Source organism: Macaca mulatta, chromosome 6 (genome assembly GCF_049350105.2).
Source record: "Macaca mulatta isolate MMU2019108-1 chromosome 6, T2T-MMU8v2.0, whole genome shotgun sequence".
Lineage (NCBI taxonomy): Eukaryota > Metazoa > Chordata > Mammalia > Primates > Cercopithecidae > Macaca > Macaca mulatta.
In genome coordinates, this window is record NC_133411.1 from 156766969 (window position 1) to 156792926 (window position 25958).

The 25958-nt window shown below is 38.4% G+C and overlaps 1 protein-coding gene across 1 annotated transcript; it reads right to left on the reverse strand.

Moving 5' to 3' along the window:
• Positions 1–541: 541 nt before the first annotated feature.
• On the reverse strand, positions 542–15993 carry C6H5orf46 (chromosome 6 C5orf46 homolog). Its single transcript, XM_001096270.5, has 4 exons — positions 15796–15993; positions 10631–10787; positions 5938–5995; positions 542–1573 (listed from the first exon to the last, which is right to left on the reverse strand). The coding sequence occupies exons 1-3, from the start codon at positions 15908–15910 to the stop codon at positions 5947–5949; spliced, it is 321 nt and encodes a 106-aa protein (XP_001096270.5). The 5' UTR covers positions 15911–15993; the 3' UTR covers positions 542–1573; positions 5938–5946.
• Positions 15994–25958: the final 9965 nt, after the last annotated feature.

The window sequence follows — 25958 nt, forward strand, 5'->3', positions numbered from 1 at the left end:
AAGCAGTTGGGAAATCTTCAAAATCTCTATAGATCATTGGAGATCTTTGTCGGCGACCTGTTAGGAATTGACCGAATCCCGTATTGATATGGCACTTTCCCAACCCCCAACATGAAAAAGTGATTTCAAAGTGCACAACACACAGGTGAAGATAAAGGCAGAAAATGTCTGGTAGAGTGTGTTTCTCACATATAGGTAGTGTATTAATTTAGTTGTAGTAAATGCGTTATCCAAGCAGAAATCAGTGAGTCAATATCGGAAAAGAGATTTTGCAGCCACATTTGTTGGGGAGAAGCAGTTTGTGTGCCAGATACTGAAAATAATAGACATCCTAGGTAATTTAGTTAAGTGGGATGTGATATTTGAAATTGACACAATCCCTAGAAAATGCAGTGTGAGTTGTCTGAATTTACTGTGGAAAGTAACATGCATTTTTCAACATTTGGTAGACATTCACTCTTGGTTTGTCTACCTGTATTATTAAAATTCTTTGTGCTGCATGCAGACCTCTTCTGGCTAAGTAAAAACAGGAAGACAGACAAACAAACAAAAGATTTATTAAACATACACTTGAGTTACTTCCAGAGTTTCTGTGTTTGGGAAGGACAAAACCCAAGATAGTTTTTGAGAACTCAGCAGAAGCAGCACATAGAAACATAGAAACTTTATTCTAGATTCGATCACTGCTTTAATTGGCATCTTGCTCCATGTTAAGATTTCAGTCTTGTCTTACTGTCTGCATTAAATAATTCTGGGAGAACACTGTATTTCTAGCTCTGCCGTCACATTTTCCTTCTCGTAAGTGGGCAAGAACCACAGCCATGGCTGCAGAGGATCCACCTCTGTGTAACAAGGTGGTGGCATGAAAGGGCTGCACTAAACATTTCGAGGACTCTTCCATCCCTGACACTGCTATTCTATGAGAAAAATAGTGACTCTGGGGGAAGGCAATGATTTTACTAATTTTAAAAAGTCGGTTTTTAAGTTTACTAGCATAGGAGAGTAGGCTCAGAGAGTTTTAAAACACTTTCCAAAAAAGATGTGTAAAACTTTTAACTCTGAAGCTGCATACATTTTTAGGAGTTGAGAGCTTGTTTTGAGGTCAGGTTTTATTCCTCTTTCTGTCACTTATTGGCTCTGTGAATTTGAACTTGCTACATTATCTGGGCTTTAGTCCTCCTATTTTGAACCATTCTTTGATTATCCGTTTGAATATATAAACATATAAATATTTACCAGGATATATATATATATATATATATATATATATATATATATATATATATTTGCATCATTAAAACTTTAAACATGGCCAGAAAAAATTACTAATAGCAACACGAATCTTCTAAATCAACTATGTGATCCCAAAGCGCCATATTTATTCTAACTTTCTAAAAGCAAAAATGCAGTCGGGGTGTTCAAAATGAGTTCTGTTTGGTTGAAGCCAGAGCCTGAATCCTGAGAACTCGCTGGGAGTTGCTTTGAGGACTCTGTCCTGGAGGACTTGTGAAGCAGAACTGGAAAAGCAGGATTTGGCTGCTCTTGGATTGTCCAGGAGCCACATGGGTGTGTCCTTTGAAACACAAGTCAAAGAGAGGAAAACAATTAACAAGTAGAGAGGATTTAAGATGTTAAATAAGCCAAAAAACTTTTAGCCTTTTCCTTAAAATTTTTATGCTTCTGCACTATAAAATAGAAGAGGTTTCATAATAAAGTCAACTATAATACATATTTAAGGAAATAAGCAACAACAACAACAAAAGGAAAAATTCTAAGCGTATAAAGAATCAGAAACAAGAATGAAGGGAGAATGTGCATTGAATAAATCCCTAAGGATAAGCTGAGTCACCAGTTTTACTGACTTTCTGGATAGATAGATGATGAAAAAGAAAAAACTAAGTCACATAAATCTTTTCTTTTTTTGAGACAGAGTCTTTCTCTGTCACCCAGGCTGGAGTGCAGTGGCACGATCCTGGCTCACTGAAGCTTCTGTCTCCCAGGTTCAAGTGATTCTTCTGCCTCAGCCTCGTGAGTAGCTGGCACTACAGGCACCCACCACCATGCCTGGCTAATTTTTTCGGCTTTCACAGTGTTAGCCAGAATGGTCTCTATCTCCTGACCTTGTGATTTGCCCGCCTCAGCCTCCCAAAGTGCTGGGATTATAGGCATGAGCCATAGTTTCACTCTTGTTGCCCAAGCTGGAGTGCAGTGGCTTGATCTCAGCTTATCACAACCTCTGCCTCCTGGGTTCAAGCAATTCCCCTGCCTCAGCCTCACAAGTAGATGGGATTACTGGCACATGTCACCATGCCTAGCTAATTTTGTATTTTTAGTAGAGGAGGGGTTTCTCCATGTTGGTCAGTCTGGTCTCGAACTCCTAACCTCAGGTGATCTGCCCGCCTCGGCCTCCCAAAGCGCTGGTATTACAGGCGTAAGCCACCGTGCCCAGCTGTCACATAAATCTTACAAGCAGAAAAGAGGAATCTGACTTTAGGGAAGGCATTTTTTTTTCTTGCCTAATTTCTAAAAGAAAAATTTTCCATAAGACTTCATGAAAGGGTTACAAGTGACATTGTGGCCAAGGGCGGTTTTGCTCATCCGGTGCATTGGAATTTCCTGTCTGACTTACTTATTCCTAGATCCCTCCCTCGGAAGCGCTGACGGAGCCAGTCTAAGCACAAAAACCTAGTGTGTCCTGTAGTAGATTTTGTCTTAATCTAAAACACTTGTATAGAAATTAAGAATTCATAAAGTGACTTTCTATCCATTACCTCTTTTGATAATTTTAGTAATCTAGTGAGATTCATCCAAATTTGTTTTTATGCAGGAAAGAAAATTTATACTTAAAATATCAAATGACTTAAGACACACAAAAAAGATGACTTGAATTCATATGATTTTAAACAATGCAGGACAAGTAGAGTTAAAATGTTAAGTCTATTGAAAATATTAAGTTCAGTAAAAATCATGTCAATGTTGTTCAGTAGAGGTTGAGAGGCTCTCAGATGAAACCAGGTATTCAGTTATTGGATATTTTTCCAAATACTGTACCTCTGTCTACTCATCATATCAGATAGTGTGTAGAATCTCTTCTCTCAGACTTCACCTTATTTGTAGAGCATTCATAATGCTCATCCTTTCCTCCAGATATTCTTTCTTATCTTTTCCAAGGCATTCCCAAGGCCCCTTTATACATAACGTTATCATTTCCTTCCACAGTTATGAGATACACAGAGCTACGTGATTGCTGAGTCCATAAACTTCTCAATAGCCAGCTAGGTTTTCATTTTAGTAGCATTGACTGATTGACATTGTAGGTATGGATTAAAGAAGAGTTAAAGAAACTTGTTAAAAAAAAAAAAATAACGGGCCGGGCGCGGTGGCTCAAGCCTGTAATCCCAGCACTTTGGGAGGCCGAGACGGGCGGATGACGAGGTCAGGAGATCGAGACCATCCTGGCTAATACGGTGAAACCCCGTCTCTACTAAAAATACAAAAAAAAAAAAAAAAAACAAAAAAAAAACTAGCCGGGCGACGTGGCGGGCGCCTGTAGTCCCAGCCACTCGGGAGGCTGAGGCAGGAGAATGGCGTAAACCCGGGAGGCGGAGCTTGCAGTGAGCTGAGATCCGGCCACTGCACTCCAGCCCGGGCGACAGAGCGAGACTCCGTCTCAAAATAAATAAATAAATAAATAAATAAATAAATAAATAAGGGAAGGATTGGCTGGGTGTCGTGGCTCACGCCTGTAATCCCAGCACTTTGGGAGGCCGAAGCGGGTGAATCACTAGGTCAGGAGTTCAAGACCATCCTGGCCAACATGGTGAAACCTCATCTCTACTAAAGAAAATGCAAAAATTAGCCAGGCATGATGGTGCACACCTGTAGTCCCAGCTCTTGGGAGGCTGAGTTAGGAGAATCACTTGAACCCAGGAGGCAGAAGTTGGAGTGAGCCAAGATGGCGCCACTGCACTCCAGCCTGGGCAACAGAGTGAGACTCCATCTCAAAAAAAAAAAAAAAAAAAAAAGATCAATGTTGACATAAGATCTATCTATCCAACTATCTATCTTAATTTAGGAAATGCCAGCTGCACGCCGTGTCTCATACCTATAATCCCAACAGTTTAGGAGGCTGAGGTGGGCAGATCACTTGAGGCCAGGAGTTTGATACCAGCCTGGGCAGCATGGTGAAACTCTGTCTCTACTAAGAATACAAAAATCAGTCTCTTCCTTAGTTGCTTCCTTCTCCTTAGTTTAATGTGTTGTTTTTTTTTTTACATCCCTAGAGTGAGCCATTCCTCTCGGCTCATCAGGGCATCTTAAGTTGATTCATGCATCAATTCCAATTTTTTCATATGCAGTTAAAAAAATATGGTATTAAGATTCCGTACATTTTAAAAATTCATAAAGAGAAAAATGGGGCTCAGGCAGGTAAAGTGGCCTGACCATGGTTACATAACCATTAAGTGGCTGATTTAGAAGTTGAACTTACATCTTGTCTATGTCTACTGCTCTTTCTGCTCCTTCATGTGGCCTTGCCTATTGGACTACATCATAGACCAGACCTGTAGGATGTACTCTAAGAATCTGGGGTGTGGGGACCAAAAATTATAGGTGTGTACCAGAAGCCTGAATGAAGGTAAAATATTAGGACACCTGCGAGAAGAGGAAGACTGTTCTCTGAGAAGATGGGAATGAAAACATACAAACAGAAGTGACTGAGTTTAAAAGCTTAATTGGCCTTAGGGTAAGAGTCAGGAGTGTCCGGGTTGGGTATGTTTTGATTTCAATACCCAAGCCTGATTCTCATCCTTAGAAGCAGATGGGAAAGGGTGGACTAAGTTCTGGGGGAATACAATAGTAGCTTTCTGAACTTACATTAATCACACCCAGATTATGAAATGGAGCCAACAGGGAAAAGGAGTATTTCCAGACCAGATCACAAACAGAAGTTGGGAAAGGCCACACTTCCTGAATATGCATATAGAGTAACTCAACTGAGCAAAGGAGCAGTGTTGTATTTCTATGAACATCTTGAGGTATGTCTTAGATTGCTTAGCTTAATCATTATTCTCCGCTGCCTTCTCCTATACTATTCTGCTCTGTTCTCCAGTAGCACCATGGCTTAGAGATACAGCACAGGCCCTGGAATCAGGCTGCTTGAATTCAAATTCTGTCTTCCTCCTTTATTAATATAGCCACATTAGCAAACCTCCCTGAGCCTTTATGTCCTTATTTATAAAATTTAAGAATAATAATAATCCCTTGCGTAGGGATTATGAATTAAATTAAATACTGCATAGCACTTAGTCATTAATCACTTAGCTTAATGCCTAAAACAGAGTAAGAACACCGTTCATACCAGTTACTAATATTACCAGATCTAACACTTCTGTTTTTATATTTCAAGATGCATTTTCAGGAGAGAACTGAGTAGGGAAAAACAAGTATTTCTGAGCACTCAAACTATATTGTTTGCCCATAAATCTAATTGTGTGAGATAGAAAGTTTGTTACCCTTTTTCTTTGAATTAGGTTCAGCAAATTTCACTCTTCTCATGAGTAACTAATGCATGACTACATGGGTCCTTAGATTGTTAGTGCATGCTAGCCCTCATTTCACAGGCTGAACTTGTACAAAGCAAGTTCCTAGCAGAGTTGTGACAGGAACCAGGTCTCCAAACTTGCCATCCTTATTCACTTCATCTCACAGATGTACCTCCTCTCTTAAGAAAATTTTATTATTAGAACCTTGTACATGATAAAAGTACATTCATTTAAGATTAATTTTAAAAAACTACAGTAAGAATTTTTTTAAATATACTTTTTCTGCTTGTAGGTAGACATGGGTAACCAAAATTATTAAATAAAACTAGACAGACCCTTTTTCCTTTGTCCAATACACTGTTATTTCAGTTGTAAATTTTAAGTGAAAAATCACCTGAGGATGTCACTTTGATGAATGCTTTCCTTGATTATCATCAAATTCCATAAATCCTCTTGAGAAAAAAAGAGAAAATAAGAATTACAATTCAGACTGAACAGGAGTGTTAGAATGATCACAAAGGTGCTGTATAATGTTTGAGCCATACTGTTCTTCTCCAGATTTTTCTATGTTAGAAAGAAATAAGACCTAAAATTTCCACATAGTTCATAGTGGACAAGCAATTTATGCACAATTATCTTTTTGCACCTGCCAACAAACCCATTAGTTAGGTAACTGTTCACACGTAAACTCCATAAAGGCATATATTTTGGTATATTTTTTCAGTAATATATTCCCAGCACCTAGAACAGTGCATGGAAAATAGTAGAAATTAATAAATATTTATTGAATGCATTTTTATTGTCTCTTTTTATGTGTGAGAAAACCTTTGAAGCTCAAAGATTAAACAACCTGTCCAAAGTACATGGCTGGTAAGTTGCAAAGAAAAGTTAAAAACTTGGCTCTCCAGAGTCATTACTAAATGCTAGAAACATTATGCCCTATGGCTTAAGGACTGGGTACCAGGATATCTGCTGAGATTGTAAAAGATAACTAAAATGTGGTTTGTGAATTATAGTCTAGTAGAGAAAACAGACAACTCAGATACAAGTAATTTAATATAATGTAGGGATAAAAGTTGTTTTGAAGATTTCTGCAAAGCATTATGAAATCCCTAAACATGAAAAACTGAAATTTCTGATGTCTGTGACTTTTTTACAGAATTCGTTTCTGAATTGGGCTCCAGAAAATGATGAGACTTGCCAAGTGAACAGAGTGGGGTTTTGGCTTGGGGGCTAGGCATTTTCAGCAGAGGAAAAAATCACATGCACAGATATTGGGGGTTTATACAAACGTGACCTGCTCTAAAATGAAACTCATTTGTCATTGGGCTTAAGGTTGCACAGGTGAGAAATGTGACCGAAAGATACATTGGCATCAGAGAAGGACCTTTGACATCAGCCTAATGCATTTATTTGAATTTTGGAGACAATGGAAATTCATGAAAAACTTTTAAGCATGGCAGTGATATGACCAAATTTACATTTTTTGATATAAGTTCTGGTAGTAGGTAGAAGATGAATTGGTGAGGCAGAAAGAAAGTGGAACTTATTAGAAATCCAATAAAAAGAGAGAAAGAAAAGAGTGGAATTTATTAGAAATCCAATAAAAAGAACTTGGGAAAGAGATGATGAAGGACTCAACTTGACCAGCTAGTCAGCAGAGCTGAGAAAGAGAAATGTATATAGGGTGCATATACTTATACCCGAGGATGGCATATAAGGTAGAATATTCAGCAATTCAATGAAGGTGGTGATGAGCAGGAAGGATTTGAGAAGATCCTTAGGTTTCTGGATTCTGGGTGGATGACGATGTGACTGAATGAGATATGGAGGAGGGTTTTGAGTGAGATGATGGGTTTAGACCAGTGGAATTTGAAACAGTAGTAGAAAAACGATGGAATTTTGTAGCAAGCAATCAGTTATTTCATCTGGAGCTCAGGAAAAATATTGCAACAGAAATGTGAATTTGAAGCTCATTAGATTATAGGCAGTATTCCCAATGTGTAAACTGCAATGCAAAAACCCAAGCACATTTGGAATTCTAAGGAACAATGACATTTGGTGGGCAGGTGCATGAAGAAAAGTCAAATAAAAAGAATGAGAAAGAATGACTAGTGGTAGAGAGAGAACCAGGAAAATATGTCATGGAACCCACAGGGGGAAATATTTCCAAGAATTAAGGGCTCTCAAAGGGTGAGAGGAGTTAAGAATATGTATATTTTTCAGAAAAATGATGAGCAAAATGCAGTCTAGGTAGCTCCGAGGTAATCCAAAAGCAAGTGGAGAAAACAATCCAGTCTATTCACTGTCCCCAAAGCCTGTCTCTAGCATTTATTATGCATCTGACACACCACTTAGGCATCAGACGTATTGGAGTAAATAAAGTAAAATTCTCACCTTTATGAATCTTTGTTATTCCTCTCATTCTCTCTTCCAAATCAAATCTTGTTCAGTCATTCAAGGCCCACATTACATCTTGCCTTTGCCATAAACACTTCCCTAAGCACACTGGCCCCACTGACAGCTCCTTTCACTGGAAACTGCCTGTGATATTTGGCTGACATTTATCTTGCCAGGCATTTTTAGTTATTGCATTGTGCACTGGCTTATGTAATTTTACCATAAGGACTGCAAATTATTTGAGGAGAAGGGGTTAAGAGTCTAGATTTTTCCTTCACAATCCGTGTCCCCGCTTTGTACATGTTAAGTGCTTAGCAATACTTTCTGAGGTCTCCTCCTATCCTCCACCCCCTATTTTGCTGATGGTCTTCCCTTGAACAGGGAATTATGGGTATGCCTTAGGTCCTGGCTCTACCACCCGCAGATTTATCTCTTGAGCAGACATTGCTGTGTCTTTGAGCAAAGATCCTTCAGGATTTCTCAGTCAGATTGAGGTAGATGGGCTTTAGGTCTCATCTGCAATGTATCTTTCCTTAATTAATGAATTCAAGTGTCTGACACTATATGGCAGGTACTGTGCTCTTGCAACCAGTCAGGTGATCTGGTCTCTACTTTCACTTAGCTACTTGATTAAAAATGAATAAGTCATTTCCGATGATAACAAACATTATGACACTGTAACAAGGTAAAGTGAGAGAATAACAGGCAGTGGGAATGGAAGAAGACAGTATTAACAAGAATGATCATAGAATAGTTTCTGAGGAAGTGACTTTGAGATTAGCTGCAGGCCCAAGAACTAGTCATGAGAAAACGGGAGTATTTTAGAAAGGAGAGAGAGCAAGGGAAGAGAGACTGAGATGGTAATAATTTTTAGCAACAGAAAGAAGGCCATTTACTCAGACTATAACGAGGGAAAGGGAAATCAGAAGATGAAGGGCCATTTCTGAGCCTAGAGTGGACAGCAGTTCTTTAGCATATCACAGAGTCAACTCTTACGGTTAACACAGAGAAAAATGTCCTATTTTATACTTGCAAAATTCCCTAGGGAAAGAATGAAAAGAATTATTAGTGTTCTAACTCCTTGCTTTGCTGTATGAATGTAACAATACTAATTCAACTGGAGCCTAATCTTTAGTTTGTATCGAATGGGTGGTGCTCCTATTGTTGGCCTATGGCTTTCCTTCTTGTTTACATTAACAATCTTGGAAAGATAACAGTTGCAAAAGCACCCACAATAGGAAATGTAGCAATTCTAAAAAGCACCTGTGAGTTTTAACTATTTGTGGAGAAGGATTGCCTGTAGAACACTGCCCAATCAGATGACAATCTATCCCTTTAAGCAGATGAGAGATTACAAAACCCCTGATTACTCCTACACGGAAGTGTTTCTTAATCTGCTATTGGTTAAAGACCCCTTTGAGAATCTAATAGAAGTCATAAACACTTTCCCCAGGAAAATGCAAACAAACAAACAAACAAAAAAAACCAAAAAAAAACCACACACACTGACACAAAATATTAATAAAAATGTAAAGGCTTTCTGGAACTTTAAGGCCCATCCATGCAGCCCAGAACACCTGATCAAGGCATGACTTTCGAAAATTTCTGTATATCAGAATTACCTGAAAAGCTTGTTGAAAACCATATCCATGGCCTTGTCCCCAGAAAAATGCAAAATGGGATGCAGAAATCAGCATTTTAAAAAATAAATTCCCCCCAAGGGATTCTGTAACAGGTGGATAGACCACACCTAGTGAAACTCTGCTTGAGGATCTATATGGGGGAAAATTAGAGAGCAGAGGCTTAGAGCGGTGGAAACTGAAAGCACCTGGAAATTCAGAAGAGTGAATTTCCTCCTGGAGCACTGAAATTCAGGAGATTAATATTGGAGAATAAAGCATACAGTGAGGTAGTAGTGTCAAATCGAAACTACGTAGGCAAAAATAACATGTATTGGGAATTAGACACAGGCTTGGAAGCAGGCAGAGCACATTGGGAAGACTCTGGGATTGGTGATTGGCCCGAAGGCAGTCCCTCATGATGAAACCAACACTCATGCTGAGAGGTTCTCTCGTTTGTCTCTAAAGAGAGGTTATCTACTGTCTCTGCTAACCTTCTTGAGCTACTCAAGCTAGAAAATATAGGCAGCATTCATCACACCTGTCACTAGCGAGCGTATCACTACCTCTTATCTTCATCACATAATCACAGTGCTTACCTGGGGTGGGCCATCTATTATTTTAACTTTACAGTTAAAATATGAGCAAATAGAGGCCTTCAGAGTGGGAAGGCCTTGTTCAAGACCACCTAGTAAAATAGCACCTGAGTTAGAATCAGAACTTGGCTTTTCATTCCTTACTCTAGTGCTCTTCCTCCTCCCTATTTGGTCCTGAGATTAATCTAGTGCTCTTCCTCCTCCCTATTTGGTCCTGAGATTTAAAAAAAAAAAAAAAAAAAAAAATCCCATATGGAAACACTTGATGGGAATGTGCTTTCCCCCAAAAAGTTCAGGGCAGTGAATTCAGATGCAAAGTATATTTTAAGTAGGGCAACATTTTTCAATGAAAAATAACACATTTACTGGTGCCACAAATTATGTTTTTCTTATATTTTAATGCCATGTGGTCATTGTGTGGTCATTATGAAGAGAGAACTGAACAAAAAGCAACGTTTGTCTCAGTGCTTACGTGCTCCTGGACATGGAGCGGAGGATGAACTCAACTGCATTCTCAATGATCTCTGTGCCCAGGAGGTTTAGGAATTTGGGGAAGTCTGGCTTTGGGTCTTTGCCTGAGTCGTCTGGCTTGTCGTCTGGCTTGTCGTCTGGCTTGTCTGGTTTGTCGTCTGAAAAACAGAACAGAATCTCAGAGGTGATTCTCAGCAACAAAGAAGGAAGTCTCCTTTCCGTGTGGGGAACTCTTGGGATTCTTTCTGACCCACTCACTAATTTCATAGCCTTATATGGTTATATTCATCGAACATTTAATGCCTGTCTGGATAAAATCTTCACATGCATTATCTCATTTATTTGTAAAAACAAACAAATAGACCGACTGATATTGATACCTAGGTAGACACTGGCACTGCCTTGTGAGTGAGAAAAACAAAGTTCCCAGAAGCTAACTACTTATCTCAGAGTTAAACAGATAGTAAGTGCCAGTGCCAGGACTGACATACAAAATGTCTGCTTTTCCATATGATCTCCATGCCCATTGTAATAATAATATTAAAGATAAATTATCAACTGGGTGAGGTGGCTCATGCCTGTAATCCCAGCACTTTGGGAGGGCGAGATGGGAGAATTGCTTGAGGACAGGAATTTGAGACCCTTCTGGGTAACATAGTGAGACTTCCATCTCTACAAAAAGTAAAAAGTAGCCAGGTGTGATGGTGCACACCTGTAATCCCAGCTACTTGGGAGGCTGAGGCAGGAGGATCTCTTGAGCCCAGAAGAAGGGACTATAGTGAGCCATGATTGTTCCACTGCACTCCAAGCCTGGGTAACAGAGTGAGACCCTGTCTCTAAGAAATAAAATAGATAAATAAAAATGAAACATTTGTTGAGTACATGTCTAAGATGATCTACATGGATTGTCTTATTTTATCATAGCAACTCTACAAGGTAGGAACAATTATCCCAATTTACAGGTAAAGAAATATAATTTGAGAGATGTTTAGAAACTGGTTGAAAGTCGCAGTTAGTAAGTGGCAGAAATACAATTCAAACCCATGTCAGTTTGGCATTAAAACTTGGATTCTAAAGTACTCTATGATGAGCTGCACAGTCTTTGATGGAAAAGTTATACAGTTTGCACTTCTTTTAGAAGATTCAAAATAGTATAACAACAATGATGACAAAGAAATTCTATCACTTGCATATCACCTAGTAGTTTCGTAAATAGTGATTTTACAAATGTTGTGTAATTTTACCCCCTGAGCAATCTTACAGAGTATGCATTTTTTTTTATCTCACTGAACTGAGAAAGTGAAAAGATTAAGTGGCTTACGGAAGACCTCACAGAGAGTAAGAAAAATGCTGAGACGACGACTGCAGGCCTCTTACACTAGATTCTTTTTTTTTTTTTTTTTTTTGAGACAAAGTTTCACTCTGTTGCCAGGCACAATCTCTTGCAGTGGCACAATCTCGGCTCACTGCAACCTCCATCTCCCAGGTTCAAGTGATTCTCCTGTCTCAGCCTCCTGAGTAGCTGGGACTACAGGCGCTCTCCACCACACCTGGCTAATTTTTTTGTATTTTTAGTAGAGACGGGGTTTCACCATGTTGGCCAGGATGGTCTCGATCTCTTGACCTCGTGATCCATCTGCCTCGGCCTCCCAAAGTGCTGGGATTACAGGCGTGAGCTACCATGCCCGGCCCTCTTACACTAGATTCTTAACCACCCGTTGGAATGAGGGCCAAGGATCCAGAGTGAGGTCGATTACATTCAAGATCCCTTGTGGGCTTTTTGACTTTGCTTGGTTGTCTTTATTCTCAGGAGATGAGAAGAGATGGAAGAGTAACAGTAGCTACATGTGATCTCCCCTCTGAGCCCTGGTCACAGGATAAAGTGGGACCTTTATTTTTTAATTTTACTGTACCCTGACAAGTAATGTTACCAGACTGGGTAAATAAAAATACAGGATGCCTAGTTAAATTTAAATTTCAGATAAACAACAAATGCTTTTCTAGTACTATAAGAATGATCCATGCAGTAATTAGGACACACTGATGCTACTGGTACTATAAGAATGATCCATGCAGTAATTAGGATACACTGATGCTAAAAGATTTACATTGTTTATCAGAAATCCAAATCTAACTCTGTTTCTTGTATTTTATCTGGCAACCTCAGCACAAGTTTTAACTCAAGAAGTCCCAACTTCTAGACAATGTACCCCTGACTTTGGATAAAAGAGATGTAACTACCTTTTGTGTGGAGGCTGTCAAATTACGTCAAAAACTTTACATCTATATTATATCCTAAAATGAAAACTATCAGTGAAAAAGATTGGCAGACAATTCTATGAGCATTTATTGTTTACTACGACACAACTAAAGATTTGATAGAAGCACCAGTTTGGGACTTATAACCAAAATCAATATACTAATCATTACCTATTCATATATCCGATTATTGGTTCCTTCATTCAAAAAGTATTTTTGAGCCTACATTTTTAATGTTTTATTTTTGAAACAGGGCTTCACTCTCTCGCCCAGGCTGGAGGGCAGTGAAATGATTATGACTCACTGCAGCCTCAACCTCCTGGGGTCTAGAGATCCTCCCACCTCAGCCTCCTGAGTAGCAGGGACTACAGGCATATGCCACCACAGTTGGCTAATTCTTATATTTTGTGTAGAGACGGGGTTTCGCCATGTTGCCCAGGCTGGTCTCGAACTCCTGGGCTTGAGTGATCTGCCCACATCAGCCTCCAGAAATGCTGGGATTACAGGTGTGAGCCATCGTGCCTGGCCCAAGCCTACTATTTTGTGCATAGTTATGCTAGAAGTCAAGGTAAAAAAAAAAAAGACAACTACAGATATGACCTTCACATAAAGTGCTGGGCAACCTAGGTACTCAGAAGGATTGGTTTGTTTTTATTGTGGGAAGTAGGTGGAAGCAGAACTCATGTGTAAGCTGCCTATTGTGCAGGTACTGCACCTGTGCTTTCAGCACATGCCTTAATCGTCATTCAGCTCAGTAGTGGTATCACAGTTACAGGAGAGAAGACAGATGCTCAGGAAAATTAAATGACTCACCTGAAATCACTCATCTAGAAAGTGGCTGACCCAGGGTTTGAACCTAATTTTTTCTTAACTCCACAAAGCACATTATTCACATTGTATAATACAACCTCCAAACAATTGTTCTGTAAAGACACTTGCCAAGGGCAAAGCAGTAATTTCTTGCATGAAAGATGAGATATTTTCTCCTGTTTTTCTATCTGGCTACTTGCAAAATAAATTCTATTGACTTGTTATTTTAATATGACACTAAAAGCTGGCTTTTCAAGATGCAAGAAGCCTGGGATTGGAGTGGGTGGAAATCAAAATCTTGGCCTTAGCTTGTGAACCCCATATATATATTGAGAGGTATTAAAGTGTGATGGATTGCATGTTCTGGAGTTTTATAGACCTGTCGGATTCCTGCCTTTAACAAAAAATTAGCCATGTAACCCTGCACACAGTGCTTAACTTTGCTATCTCTCAGTTTCCTCACATGTTGTCAGGATTGAGAGATATTTTACATAATATATATACACACCCACATATATCTATATCATATATACATACGTATATCATATATATACCACTTATCACAGTACTAATCCCAAGGTAAACTTACCTTATATAAATAAATAATAAATGAAAGAATAAATAAATAAATAAATGTTCTGTGTTTTATTGTTACTACTACTAATAATAGCAACAAAATGATTTATAATTCACTTTCTCCTCTAGTGCTTTAGAAGATAATATAAATTTTAAAAATGCTATTAAAATATCAAACAATTTATATCCTAGAAACAAATCTTCAAAGCCAATAGTTTAATATTTCCTTTTTTCAAGTATTATATGGGATAGCCTTTATTTACAGTAACTACCTCGTTGAGTTTCTTAGTGAATGTGAACATAATGTTCTTAACAAACAGTATTGCTGATATTTGTACAGTTTTAATAGTTTGCAAAGTAATTATAAAAGCTTATTCATTTGACCTGGTAAAGTTGATAGTTATCCCATTTTACAGATAAAAAAACTGAGGTTCAAAGCAGTGAACGGATTTAACCAGTTTCAGAGTCTATAAGAGACAGGGTGGCGAATGGTCTTGGTATCAGATCTCACCTTTCACTTCACTGTAGTGATTTCTTTAGGAGTAGAATGGACTTAATAATCTCCCTGGCCATATCTAGAGTAATTCTGTTGTAATGTCTGCCTGTGTGTTGTTCAGCCAAGTTACATTCAAAAGATTCTTTTACTAAATGTTTGCACTCTCTCTATTTTCTGGTCTCTCATTCTGAATGGAGCTCACAGTCTTTTGCAGACAAACAATAAATTAATTAATGAGAAGGCAGCATACAGCATGAGCTTCCATGTGCTTGGAAAAGGTGGGAAAGAAGTAGTTGCTCGATAATAGTAGAAACAATCTAGGAACTTAGGTTTCACTCCCAGGTGCCACTTCCACCTGTATGTATGCTCAAGTAACTTGCCCTCTGCAAGCTGAGTTTATTAACCTGTAAAAAGGAAAATGACAAAACTGTACATGTTTACATCATTGGATTACTGTGAGAACCAAATGAGATTGTACATGACAACAATAGCAGGTAATATTTATTGCATGCTCATTATGAACCAGGTACTCTTCCAATTTGTTTCATTCCTTTTACTGAATTTTCATGATAACTTTATGAGAAAGTTAAATGTCCCCATTTATATGTGAGGCCTAGAGAGATTGAATAGCATTCCTAAAGTCACATTTCTGGTTAGTGGTAGAGCCAGGTCTAGGAGTTGTATTCCAGAGTACATATTCTTCACCATTGAATATCATTAGATATAATTATCAAAAAATAAATGCCAGTCAGCTGCCGTGGAATTTATACTAGAATAGTGTCGTTATATCATAAGCACATAAAAAATTTCAAACTTCATACATCCACTGAAAATAGAGGCTAGGTTTTTATTAAAATCCTACTATCTTTGTGTTAGAAGATATACCTCTTGTCTCCCAGGCCAGTGCTCTTTCTGCAGTGCCCAAAGACCCCTTCTTTCTTTTATGTTCTGAATCAGTGCCACCAGCTTTCTCTAGTCACTGCTAACTACTGAACAATTCGTGGGCTGTGATCAGAAGCACTTACCTGCATAGCAGGTCAGGATTAAGACAAGCAGTCCCAGGACAACTGTCAGGCGAAGTACTGAGACAGCCATTCTGGTAGCACTGGGTATTGGTGCAGATAAATTGTTCAGATACATCTGAAACGTTGCTCCATTTATAAGGCATAGATACGTGACATCATCTGCTTTGGAATTTAGATTGTTGCACAAGATGTCTGCACAGCTTGCTTTCAGATCTGTTCTAATGAGCCATGCCCTATCATTCAAACCAAACATTTTTCAAATAGGGAAAGAAAAACCCTCTTGATTTCAAACATTTGTATCTATAAAGGGTTCTGGAGTGAATCTCTTGAGGCTAGTTTCAAGGCCAGCATTGATAATTAGAGGGATATCAGGTAGAATTACTCATCAATGCCAAGCAGCAGGCAACAAATCAGATTGGCAAGGCAAGCCTACTCCCTCCCTGTACACTGTGTGACTTCCCTCATGCTCTGGGACAATCCCTTGTTCCCACATGGGCAAGCCCTTTCACACCCCATCCTTCTGCTCTTGTTCTTCCTTCTTCCTCAGATACCCTCCTCCTCGTCTCTCTTTGGATCACTCCTATGTATTCCTTAGTTCAAATGGCCCTTCTTTGTGAAACCTTCATGATAACCACTCCACCCTTATCCAGGCGGAGTTTGTTACTTCATCATCTGTCCTACAGCACACTTGACCCCATTGTATAAGAACTAAGTGTTGGCTGGGCGCGGTGGCTCACACCTATAATCCCGGCACTTTGGGAGGCCGAGGTGGGCGAATTACGAGGTCAGGAGTTCGAGACCATCCTGACCAACTTGGTGAAAACCCCGTCTCTACTAAAAATAGAAAAAATTAGCTGGGCATAGTGGCAGATGCCTGTAATCCCAGCTACTCAGGAGGCTGAGGCAGGAGAATCACTTGAACCTGGGAGGTGGAGATTGCAGTGAGCCGAGATCACAACACTGCACTCTAGCCTGGGTGACAGAGTGAGACTCTGTCTCAAAACAAACAAACAAACAAACAACAACAACAACAAAACTGTCTTATTTATTTAACTTTTATTTTTCTCTTTTTTTCCCATCAACTTTTACTTTTATTTGAAGTTCCGGGCTACACATGTAGCCAGCAGGAATGTACAGGTTTGTTACATAGGTAAACATGTGCCATGATGATTTGCTGCACAGATCAACCTGTCACCTAGGTTTTTTTTTTGTTTTTTGTTTGTTTGTTTGTTTTTCTTTGAGACCGAGTCTCGCTCTGTTGCCAGGCTGGAGTGCAGTGGCACGATCTCGGTTCACTGCAACCTCCGACTCCCTGGTTCAAGGGATTCTCCTGCCTCAGCCTCCTGAGTAGCTGGGACTACAGGCATGCGCCACCATGCCCAGCTAATTTTTGTATTTTTAATAGAGACGGAGTTTCGCCATATTGGCCAGAATGATCTCAATCTCCTGACCTCGTGATCTGCCCGCTTCGGCCTTCCAAAGTGTTGGGATTACAGGCGTGAGCCACCTTGCCCGGCTGGCACCCAGGTGTTAAGCCCAGCATCCATTAGCTATTCTTCCTGTTGTTCTCTTTCCCCTTGAAACCCTGACAGGCCCCAGTGCGTGTTACTCCCCCAAATGTGTCCATGTGTTCTCACAGGAGAACTAAGTGTTTTAATAGCTCTCTTCTGTTTCAGCTTGCGGATCTATTTATTTGTTTATTGGCAAAATATTGTACATATTCATGGTGTACAATATGATGTTTTGAAATATGCATATATTGTGCAAAGGCTATATCTGGCTATTTAATACACAGATTACTCATACTTATGTTTTTTTGTGTGGTGAGAACACTTAAAATCTGCTCTCTTAGCAATTTTCAAGTATATACTACAATGTTATTAACTATAGCCATCGTGATGTACCATAGATGTCTCAAACTTATTCCTCCTGTGTAGCTCAAATTTTGTATCTTTTAACCAACATCTCCCCAATCCCTCCCACTACCCAACTCCCAGTCTCTGGTAACTATCATTCTACCCTCTGCCTGTGTGAGTTCATCTTGTTTAGAGTCAGCATGTAAATGAGATCATGTGGTATGTATTTGTCTTTCTTTGTCTTTCAGTGCCTGGTTTATTTCAAGTAACATAATGTCCTCCAGGTTCAACTGTGTTGCAAATGATAGGATTTCCTTCTTTATTAAGGTTGTATAGTAAATAGTATTCCAGTGTATACATATTATAGTTTCTTTCTCTATTCACCTGTTGATGGACACTTAGGCTGATTCCTAGCCTGCGGGTCTCAAGAGAAGAATGTTTTATTATTTCTGGATCCTCATGGAGCCTGCTCTGTTGCTTGGTCATGGTCTCACCTTTGGCTTCACCTCCTCTAAAAGTTTGTTCTGGTTTTTCCAAACAGAGATAGGTGACCCTCTGGGGTACCTGCTAAGTCTCTGTTTAAATGTCTTTACCAATAGGCTTCTTGAAGGCAAAACTATCTTTTTTAGAGTTGAATACATATTACCCGAGGCACATGGCAAATATTAAAAAAACAAAACCAAAACAAAACAAAACGAAAAAACAGAAGAAGAAGAAAAAAATAATTTGGCAATTGATTAAGACCAATCTTCTCCCCTACTGCCAGACTCCATTGCCGTGGTCTCTATACCCACACCCGTCACCATGGTTCCCCTTGAATAAAGTCTACCTTACCGTCTTTTTTTTTTTAAAAAAGAAAAATAATTAACTGGATTAAATATATTTGCACTTGGTGAAACAGAATGTTGAATTTGAGATGCTGCTATGTATTTCAGGTGTAAAATAATCTTCCTTTGCAATACACACAAGAGAATAAAGTTTGGTTCAAGTCTAGATTATACTGGCTGTCCTGAGGAATGCTATAAATTCAGTTAATTGGAATGTGGACTTGGGAATACTTAAACTTATTGATTTATCAATGCTTATACTTTGCATGTATCAGAAGCCATTTTATAAATGGGAAAATTAACTAAGGTATGGACAAAAGGAGGTTCATCCAGCGTCTCAGAGCCAAGGCTAGGGCAATGTTTCTTACTTACTAGTTAGTACTCTTCACAAGGCACCAAACCACTTCTGGAAAGTAATCAGGCAGCTCTGCTTGCACCTTGTGTGGTGTGGCCTTCCCAGGCCTCTCCAGCCTGTCTTCTCAGAAAGACACTGGTCTTGTCTCTCTTGTACAAAAGGTTGTGAATCTAGACTCTAGATCACCACTGTTTGTATAGGACAGACAAGGCCAGAGTCTCTAATAAAATCTAGACATTAGAAGGCCTTCAGTGAGGTAGATTTATGCCATCAGGGTCACTACTGATGACTGAGCACTGTGATTGTCCAAGAGGCTAGTGGGACACATTCTAGTGTCCTTTATCAATTAGGCCACAGACCCTGACACATTACCATGTTTGCCTGGGAAAGGGTGCATATTTTTCTAATCATTACAAGGGCACTCTATAGATAAGTGAAGGCTGTAGATAGAGCAACTTAAGACAGAAATTTGCTGGCTTCTTAGGAATAGCAGCTGGATAGGGCAAGCAGACAAATCCTAAATCAGCTGCTTTTGGTGGTCTGGTGTCAAAAACCTAGCACTGTCCTGAGTGTCCGGATAGCTGGCCTCAATTCCTGTCAGTAACACTAGCTCATTGCATGGCGCTGATTCAATACCCTCCATTTTCCCTGCTTGTTGTTCTTATTCTTTCTCTTCTCTTGGTTTTTTCCTCATAGCTTCAGGTCTCAGCTAAAATGTCTTGTCTTTGGTGGAAACTTCTGTGACTCTCTAACCCAATTCAGATCCTTATATGATTAATTTTTCTACACTCTGTATTGTTTCTTCTCAGCACTAAATTTTGATGATTTAATGTCTCTCTTTCCAAGGAATGTTAAAATCTCAAAGGGAAGCATTCTGATCAGTCTTGTTCAGGGAGATGGCTTTGCTGTCTAGGATAGTGCCTTGTTTGCAAAAGATACCCAACAAATATGCATTGAAAACATGAGCTAATAAATAATGCTGAGAACAGGAGCGAGGTTCTTTTGGTTATTATCTGTGCGACTCTGGCAAATGACAGATACCCTCTGGGTCTCAGTTTCTACATCTGTAAAATGGACATAATATAAATTCCTGCCCATATATCAGCACCATTGTAAGAATATAGGAGATAAAAATAAAGCACCTGATAACTATAAATAACCTTTAATGTTGGCCATGTTAATAACAGTTGAAAGGCTGTGATTTATCTTCCACTGCCATAAGAAAGTGAATTTGCTTTAGGTAGATGAGAAACTGAGATTATGAAAGAAGGTTTTATCCAAGCAGGGAAGAAGATGAAAACTTTCTTCTACAACACTATTCTAGGTTGGTAAGAAGGTATAGGAATGAAGGAAATAAGAAATGTTTTAATTACTGTGGACTTTTCCAGACTTAATTAAAAATCATCTGGGTGCTTTTTTTCTCAAGGTAGGAAAGAATTACAATTTGGGTTGGCAATCTCATGAAGAGATTTCAATGTGGTTAAAAGCATGGGTTTTGGGAGCACACAGAACTGAGTTTGAATTTCAGCCTTATGAGCTGTGTGACACTGTAACCTTACAATATTTTCTAATTTCTCTGTGCCTTGGATCCAGTACCCATAAAACAGGAGTAATGATACCTCTTGGTGTTTTTATGAAGATTAGATAAGAAAATTTGTAAAACTAGTACAGTGCCTTGCAAATACTAAGTGAAAAATAAATAATAAACTTGTCTATTCTATTCTACTCTATTGTACATTGAGTTGTCTTAGAGGAGGGAGTGACATTTTAGGACCACCACCACCACCACCACCACCACCACCACCACCACCACTAATAATAACAATAATAGGCTGCCTCCTCTAGTCAGGTGCTGAGTTAGATACAATGTATCAATGAAATTGTTGAGAGGCTACCATTACTATCCTCATTTTATATAAGGAAATTGAAGCTTAGAGGAGTTTTGCCAGGGTTACAAATCATATATGAGCCAGAGCGGGGAACTGGACATGCAAACGTGTGATTCCAATGTTCCTGCTTTTAGCTATTCTGTTAAGTTGCACTGGCATATGCTCATGGTTGCTACTGGCAAAATGTCTGGGCCAAGCAAGGAACACCATGTTATCAACCTGTGTGCCCACAGATTCATCTGTGCCAACTCTGCTTTTTTTTCATTAGCCTCTGAATAAAGTTCTGGCCTATTCCATTCACTATGTTTTTGCTCAGTTTGATATAGCAAACATGCAGTTTACATGGTGTCCTTTATATCCTCGGCAGAAATAGGACTGAAGATAGGGCTGTAGGATAAAATATATGATGCCCAATTAAATGTGGATTTCAGATAACAATGAGGAATTTTCTTTTAGGATAAGTATATATACCAAATATTTCACAGGAATACTCATGCTAAAAATTATTTGTGGTTTAGCTGAAATTAATTTTTTCTTACATTTTTAGCTGAAATTTAAATTTAACCAAGCATCTGGTACTTTTATTTGTGAATCTACCTGGAGAAGCCCCCATAATTCTTTTCTTATTAAAAAACCTATGATCAGGGAGTGCAGAATAGGACTGAGAGAGATTACATAAAGGATTAAAGAGTAGTATGTATGAAGTTGAAATCATATGAGGAAACTAGAAGTCATTAAAGGTCTCTAGTTCCTCTTTAACATCACATCTGGAACATGTTTCCTTCTTGGAAGCCTCATAAAGAAATCATAAACCCCTCTCTTGTTCTTGGTTCATTCCAGCTAAAGTTTCAGACTAGTCTTGGAAAGGATGCATGTGGCTTCAGCTAGGGGTCCCATTCCCATGGTGTCTACATGCTGAGGAGTGGTCCCACTCTCTGTTACCCTAATCACCTTCCTCTATGTAGCTTATACATTAGTCAATCTTCATGCCATAGATCCATTTAACAGTTACTTTTTCAATGAACATTTATTTATTGAGCTTATACTATTTGCCAGGTACTCTGTCAGGCACTGGGGACAAGAAAATACAAAACAACAATCCCTGACCTACCTTTGTTGAGGAGGCAAGCATGTAACCAAATAATTACAATTTAAATATGAGAAATGCTAATGGAGTTGTGAACAGATTCCTATAGAAGACTAACAGGGAGTGGTTAACGTTGCCTGCCGGAGGGGGTCATGGACAAATCATTGTTTGGGCCTTGAAAAGTGATTGTGTAGGTGTTCACTATGCAACCAAGGTGTGGAGAAGACACCTCAGGTAGGAGGAATGACATCTGTGAAGACACAGAAGCTTGGAAGGGCATAGCATATTTCTAGGAATGAACCTCAAATTCTTCAGTGTTATTAGAAGTGAAGATTGAAGTAAAATAACCGAATCTCAAAATTTGTTTTAATTAATGAACATGTTGGAAGGAAAAAAAAATGAAGGGGAAAGAGAAGAGAGAAGGAACAGAGAATGTTTGGGGGTGGGGAGTAAAAAATCATTAAGTATTTAAACTCACAGCTAGGAATTTTTTCTCTCTTCCTGTTCTCTAATTAGAATTTCAGATAAGGACATTGCCATCCATCAAATTACGGCAGAATTGTGAATTTTCTTTACCTTTTATTACCACAGAACCAATTTTCTCACAAAGTGCTATCAATTTTCCTCTTAAATATCCTTAAAATTTAACTTCTTTCACTTCCACAATAAGTGTCACAGTTTGGAGCTTCGTCTTGACTCTTGGAATAGCAATCTAAATTCTCCCCGATGTTTGCCTCTCGCCATTCCAGGCTGTCCTCCACATTGCTGCCATTTTTATCTCTCTATAACGTAATTATGTTTACATCCTCTGTCATGTCTCTAATAATTTCAATGGCTCCTGACTACATATAAATAAGGTCTTTCATATTTCATTCACAATCAATATCTCTAGCTTCTCTTTAGGAGTAGTATAGAGTAATCTTAATGCACAAGTTCTAGAGTCAGGTAGCCTGCATTCAATTTCTGACTTCGCCAGGGCTGGTATTTACTGGGCATGTACTGGGATGCTCATATCCGGTCTACTAGGCTGGGTTGGTGTTTGCACCCTAGTTGTTGAATAATTTAATATCTTCTCAGCTACTAAATGTGATTTGGCAGTTCACTTATACTCTCTAAACTTTAGTTCTCCATCTCCAATATAAAGATAATAAAAGTACCAGTCGCAAAAAGTTTTAATAAATCTGTAATAAAATATCAATGAAATAAGTAAATTATAAATGAAATCATGCTATAAAAAGCTTAGTGTCATGTATGTCTAACAGATGCTGACTATTTGCGTTATTGCCTCTCACCAATCTCTAACCATGTCACCTCCTGTTTTACCTTACCAGGCATGCTCCAGAACTTTACTTATTTTATCACCCTACTTGTTCTGCCTGAAGGAGCCAAACCCCACCAATTCATCCTTTAAACATTCAATCCTTCAGAAAGACATTGTAACCACATCCCTGACTTAATCCATGGTACAATTAATCACTTTTCCTGTGTGCTCACTGTGCACACATCTCTATTATATTAAATCATGAGTTATTGTTTATATATCTGCCGCTGCCATTAAGTTACGAAAGCATTCTTTGCATCATTTCAATTTTGTTAAATTTGTTAAGGTTCGTCGAATGACTCCATAAAATCTATCCTGATTAATGTCTCCTCTGCACATACTAAAATATATATTTAACTTGGAGTATTTTATGAAGGTTAATTAGGTCATTTTCATTAATTGTGATAATCAGATTTTCTGTATCTTTACTGATTTTCTATCTGGTTATTCTATCAATCACTGAGAGACTAGTTTTGAAGTCTCCAAATAGAATTTTAAATTTGTATACTTCTCTTTTCTTGTCTGTCAAATTTTACTTTATAGATTTGAGGATCTATTGTTACTGGCTTATACATATAGGATTGTTATGTTTTCTTAGTTAATTGACTCCTTTCTGATTATGCAATGTTCCTTTTTTTGTTGTTGTTATTGGAGATGGAGTCTTGGTTTCTCACCCACGCTGGAGTGGAGGGCTATGGCGCGATCTCGGCTCACTGCAACCTCCACCCCTGGGGTTCAAGAAAGTCTCCTGTCTGAGCCTCCCGAGTAGCTGGGACTAAAGGCACGCCCTGCCACACCTGGCTAATTTTTTGTGTTTTAGTAGGGACGGGGTTTCACAGTGTTGCCCATGCTGGTCTTGAACTCCTGAGCTCAGGCAATCCGCCCGCCTCGGCCTCCCATAGTGCTAGGATTACAGGTTTGAGCCACCGTGCCCCGCCACAATGTTCCTTTTTGTCTCTGATAGTATTCCTTGTTCTGAATAGTATCTGTTCTCATGTTAATAAAACCATTGCAATTATTTTGTGTGTGTTTAATGATAAATCTTTTTGCATTCGCTTACTCTCATCTATGTTTTTATATTTAAAGTGGATTTTTTTTGTAAACAGCATAATCTGACTATCTCTGCTTTATAATTAATGTGTTTAGATTGCTTACATTAATGTAATTATTAATATAATTGCTTTTAAATCTACAATGTTGCCAGATATTTTATTTTCCATCTTTTGGACTAGTTTTGGATTAACTGTTTTGGATTGACTGTTTTTTATGGATCTATGTTACCTCTACTATTGACTCAGTAGATAAACCTACTTTAATTGATCACAGTTACTCTTCAATTTATGGTTTTCAATTTATAGTTTGACAATTTATAGCTTTCATATCAATTATGTATTTATTACCTCATTTAGTCTCACAAAAACCTTGTAATTTAGGTATTATTATACCCTTATCTGGCATAGATAAATTATACATAATTGGCATAGAAATATTTACACTATTAATTTTGTACTATGGTCTTCTCAATTTAGAGGGGAGTCACTATTTCCATGTAATTAATTTATATATTTTTAATGTTCCCTTCACTCCATCCTATGTACCAAAGTAAGGCATGACATAGTACCTGTTTTGAAATGTTGCCTCCACCCTCAGCCATAGCTCCAGCTGCTAGAAAAACAAAAGCCACTGGACTCTTAACTGCCTTCCTTGTTTACATCTGATTCCTTGGCTTGAGCTTTGGCTATTGTTCCAGTGGGACTCTGGAATCACCTCTGCCACTGATATTTTATATGAAACGAATCATACAATAGGTGGCTTTTTGTGTCCCATGTTTTCAAGGTTCTTCTGCATAATAGCATGTATTAGTACTTCATTCTTTATTACTGCTAAGTAATATTCCAGTGTATAGATATACCACATTTTATTTATCCATTCCCCTGATAAGCACTTGGTTTGTTCTGCTATTATTTGGCTGTTATGAATAATGCTACTGTGAACATTCCTGAATAAGTGTATGAATGAACATATATTTTAATATCTCATGGGTATACACATAGGAATGGAATTGCTGGGTCATATGAGAACTCATGTTAAACTTGTGAGAAACTTCCAGACTCTTCTAAGCATTTACACTATTTTACATTCCCACTAGCAATTTATGAGAATTCCAGTTTCTCCATATTATAACCTACCGTTTTTATTGCATCTTTTTTATTCTAGTCATCATAGTAGGTATGGAGTGGTATATAACTTTGCTTTTGATGTGCATTTCCCTACTGGATAATGATACTGATCATACTTCATTGAGCTTATTGGCCCATTCATTTTGGTAGGCCAACGTTACCCTGATGCCAAAATCAGAATGAGAAATGACAAGACAAGAAAATTACAAATTAATATCCCTCAGAAACATAAAAATAAAAATCCCCGCAAAAGTACTAACAAATCAACTATGTAGGGTTTATATCTGAAATGCAAATCTTATTCATCATTTGAAAAATAAATAAATTCAGTTTACCATATGGTCAGATTAAAGATAAAAAAGCATATAATCATTTCAATAGATACAGAAAAGTCATTTGACAAGATTCAATATCTGTTATATAATATACATATATGCTTATATATGTATATATACAATAGTATGTGTGTATGCATATACCTCTCAGAAGACTAGCAATAGAAGGGAAATTCCTCTACTTGATAAGGAACATCTATAAAACACTCACACTTAAGTATGTTAACACCACACTTAATGATGAGAGATTAATGCATTCCTCTAGGATCAAGCACAAAACACAAATATCCTCTCTCCCTATTCCTTTTGGATG

What these genes read in the sequence shown, in the direction of transcription:
- C6H5orf46 (XM_001096270.5), bottom strand. Translation starts at nt 15,910, where the DNA reads ATGTATCTGAACAATTTATCTGCACCAATACCCAGTGCTACCAGAATG. An exon ending in AATCCTGACCTGCTATGCAG is followed by an intron (nt 10,788 to 15,795) that starts GTAAGTGCTTCT and finishes TCTGTTTTTCAG; the next exon opens with ACGACAAACCAGACAAGCCA. An exon ending in CGCTCCATGTCCAGGAGCAC is followed by an intron (nt 5,996 to 10,630) that starts GTAAGCACTGAG and finishes TTTTTTCTCAAG; the next exon opens with AGGATTTATGGAATTTGATG.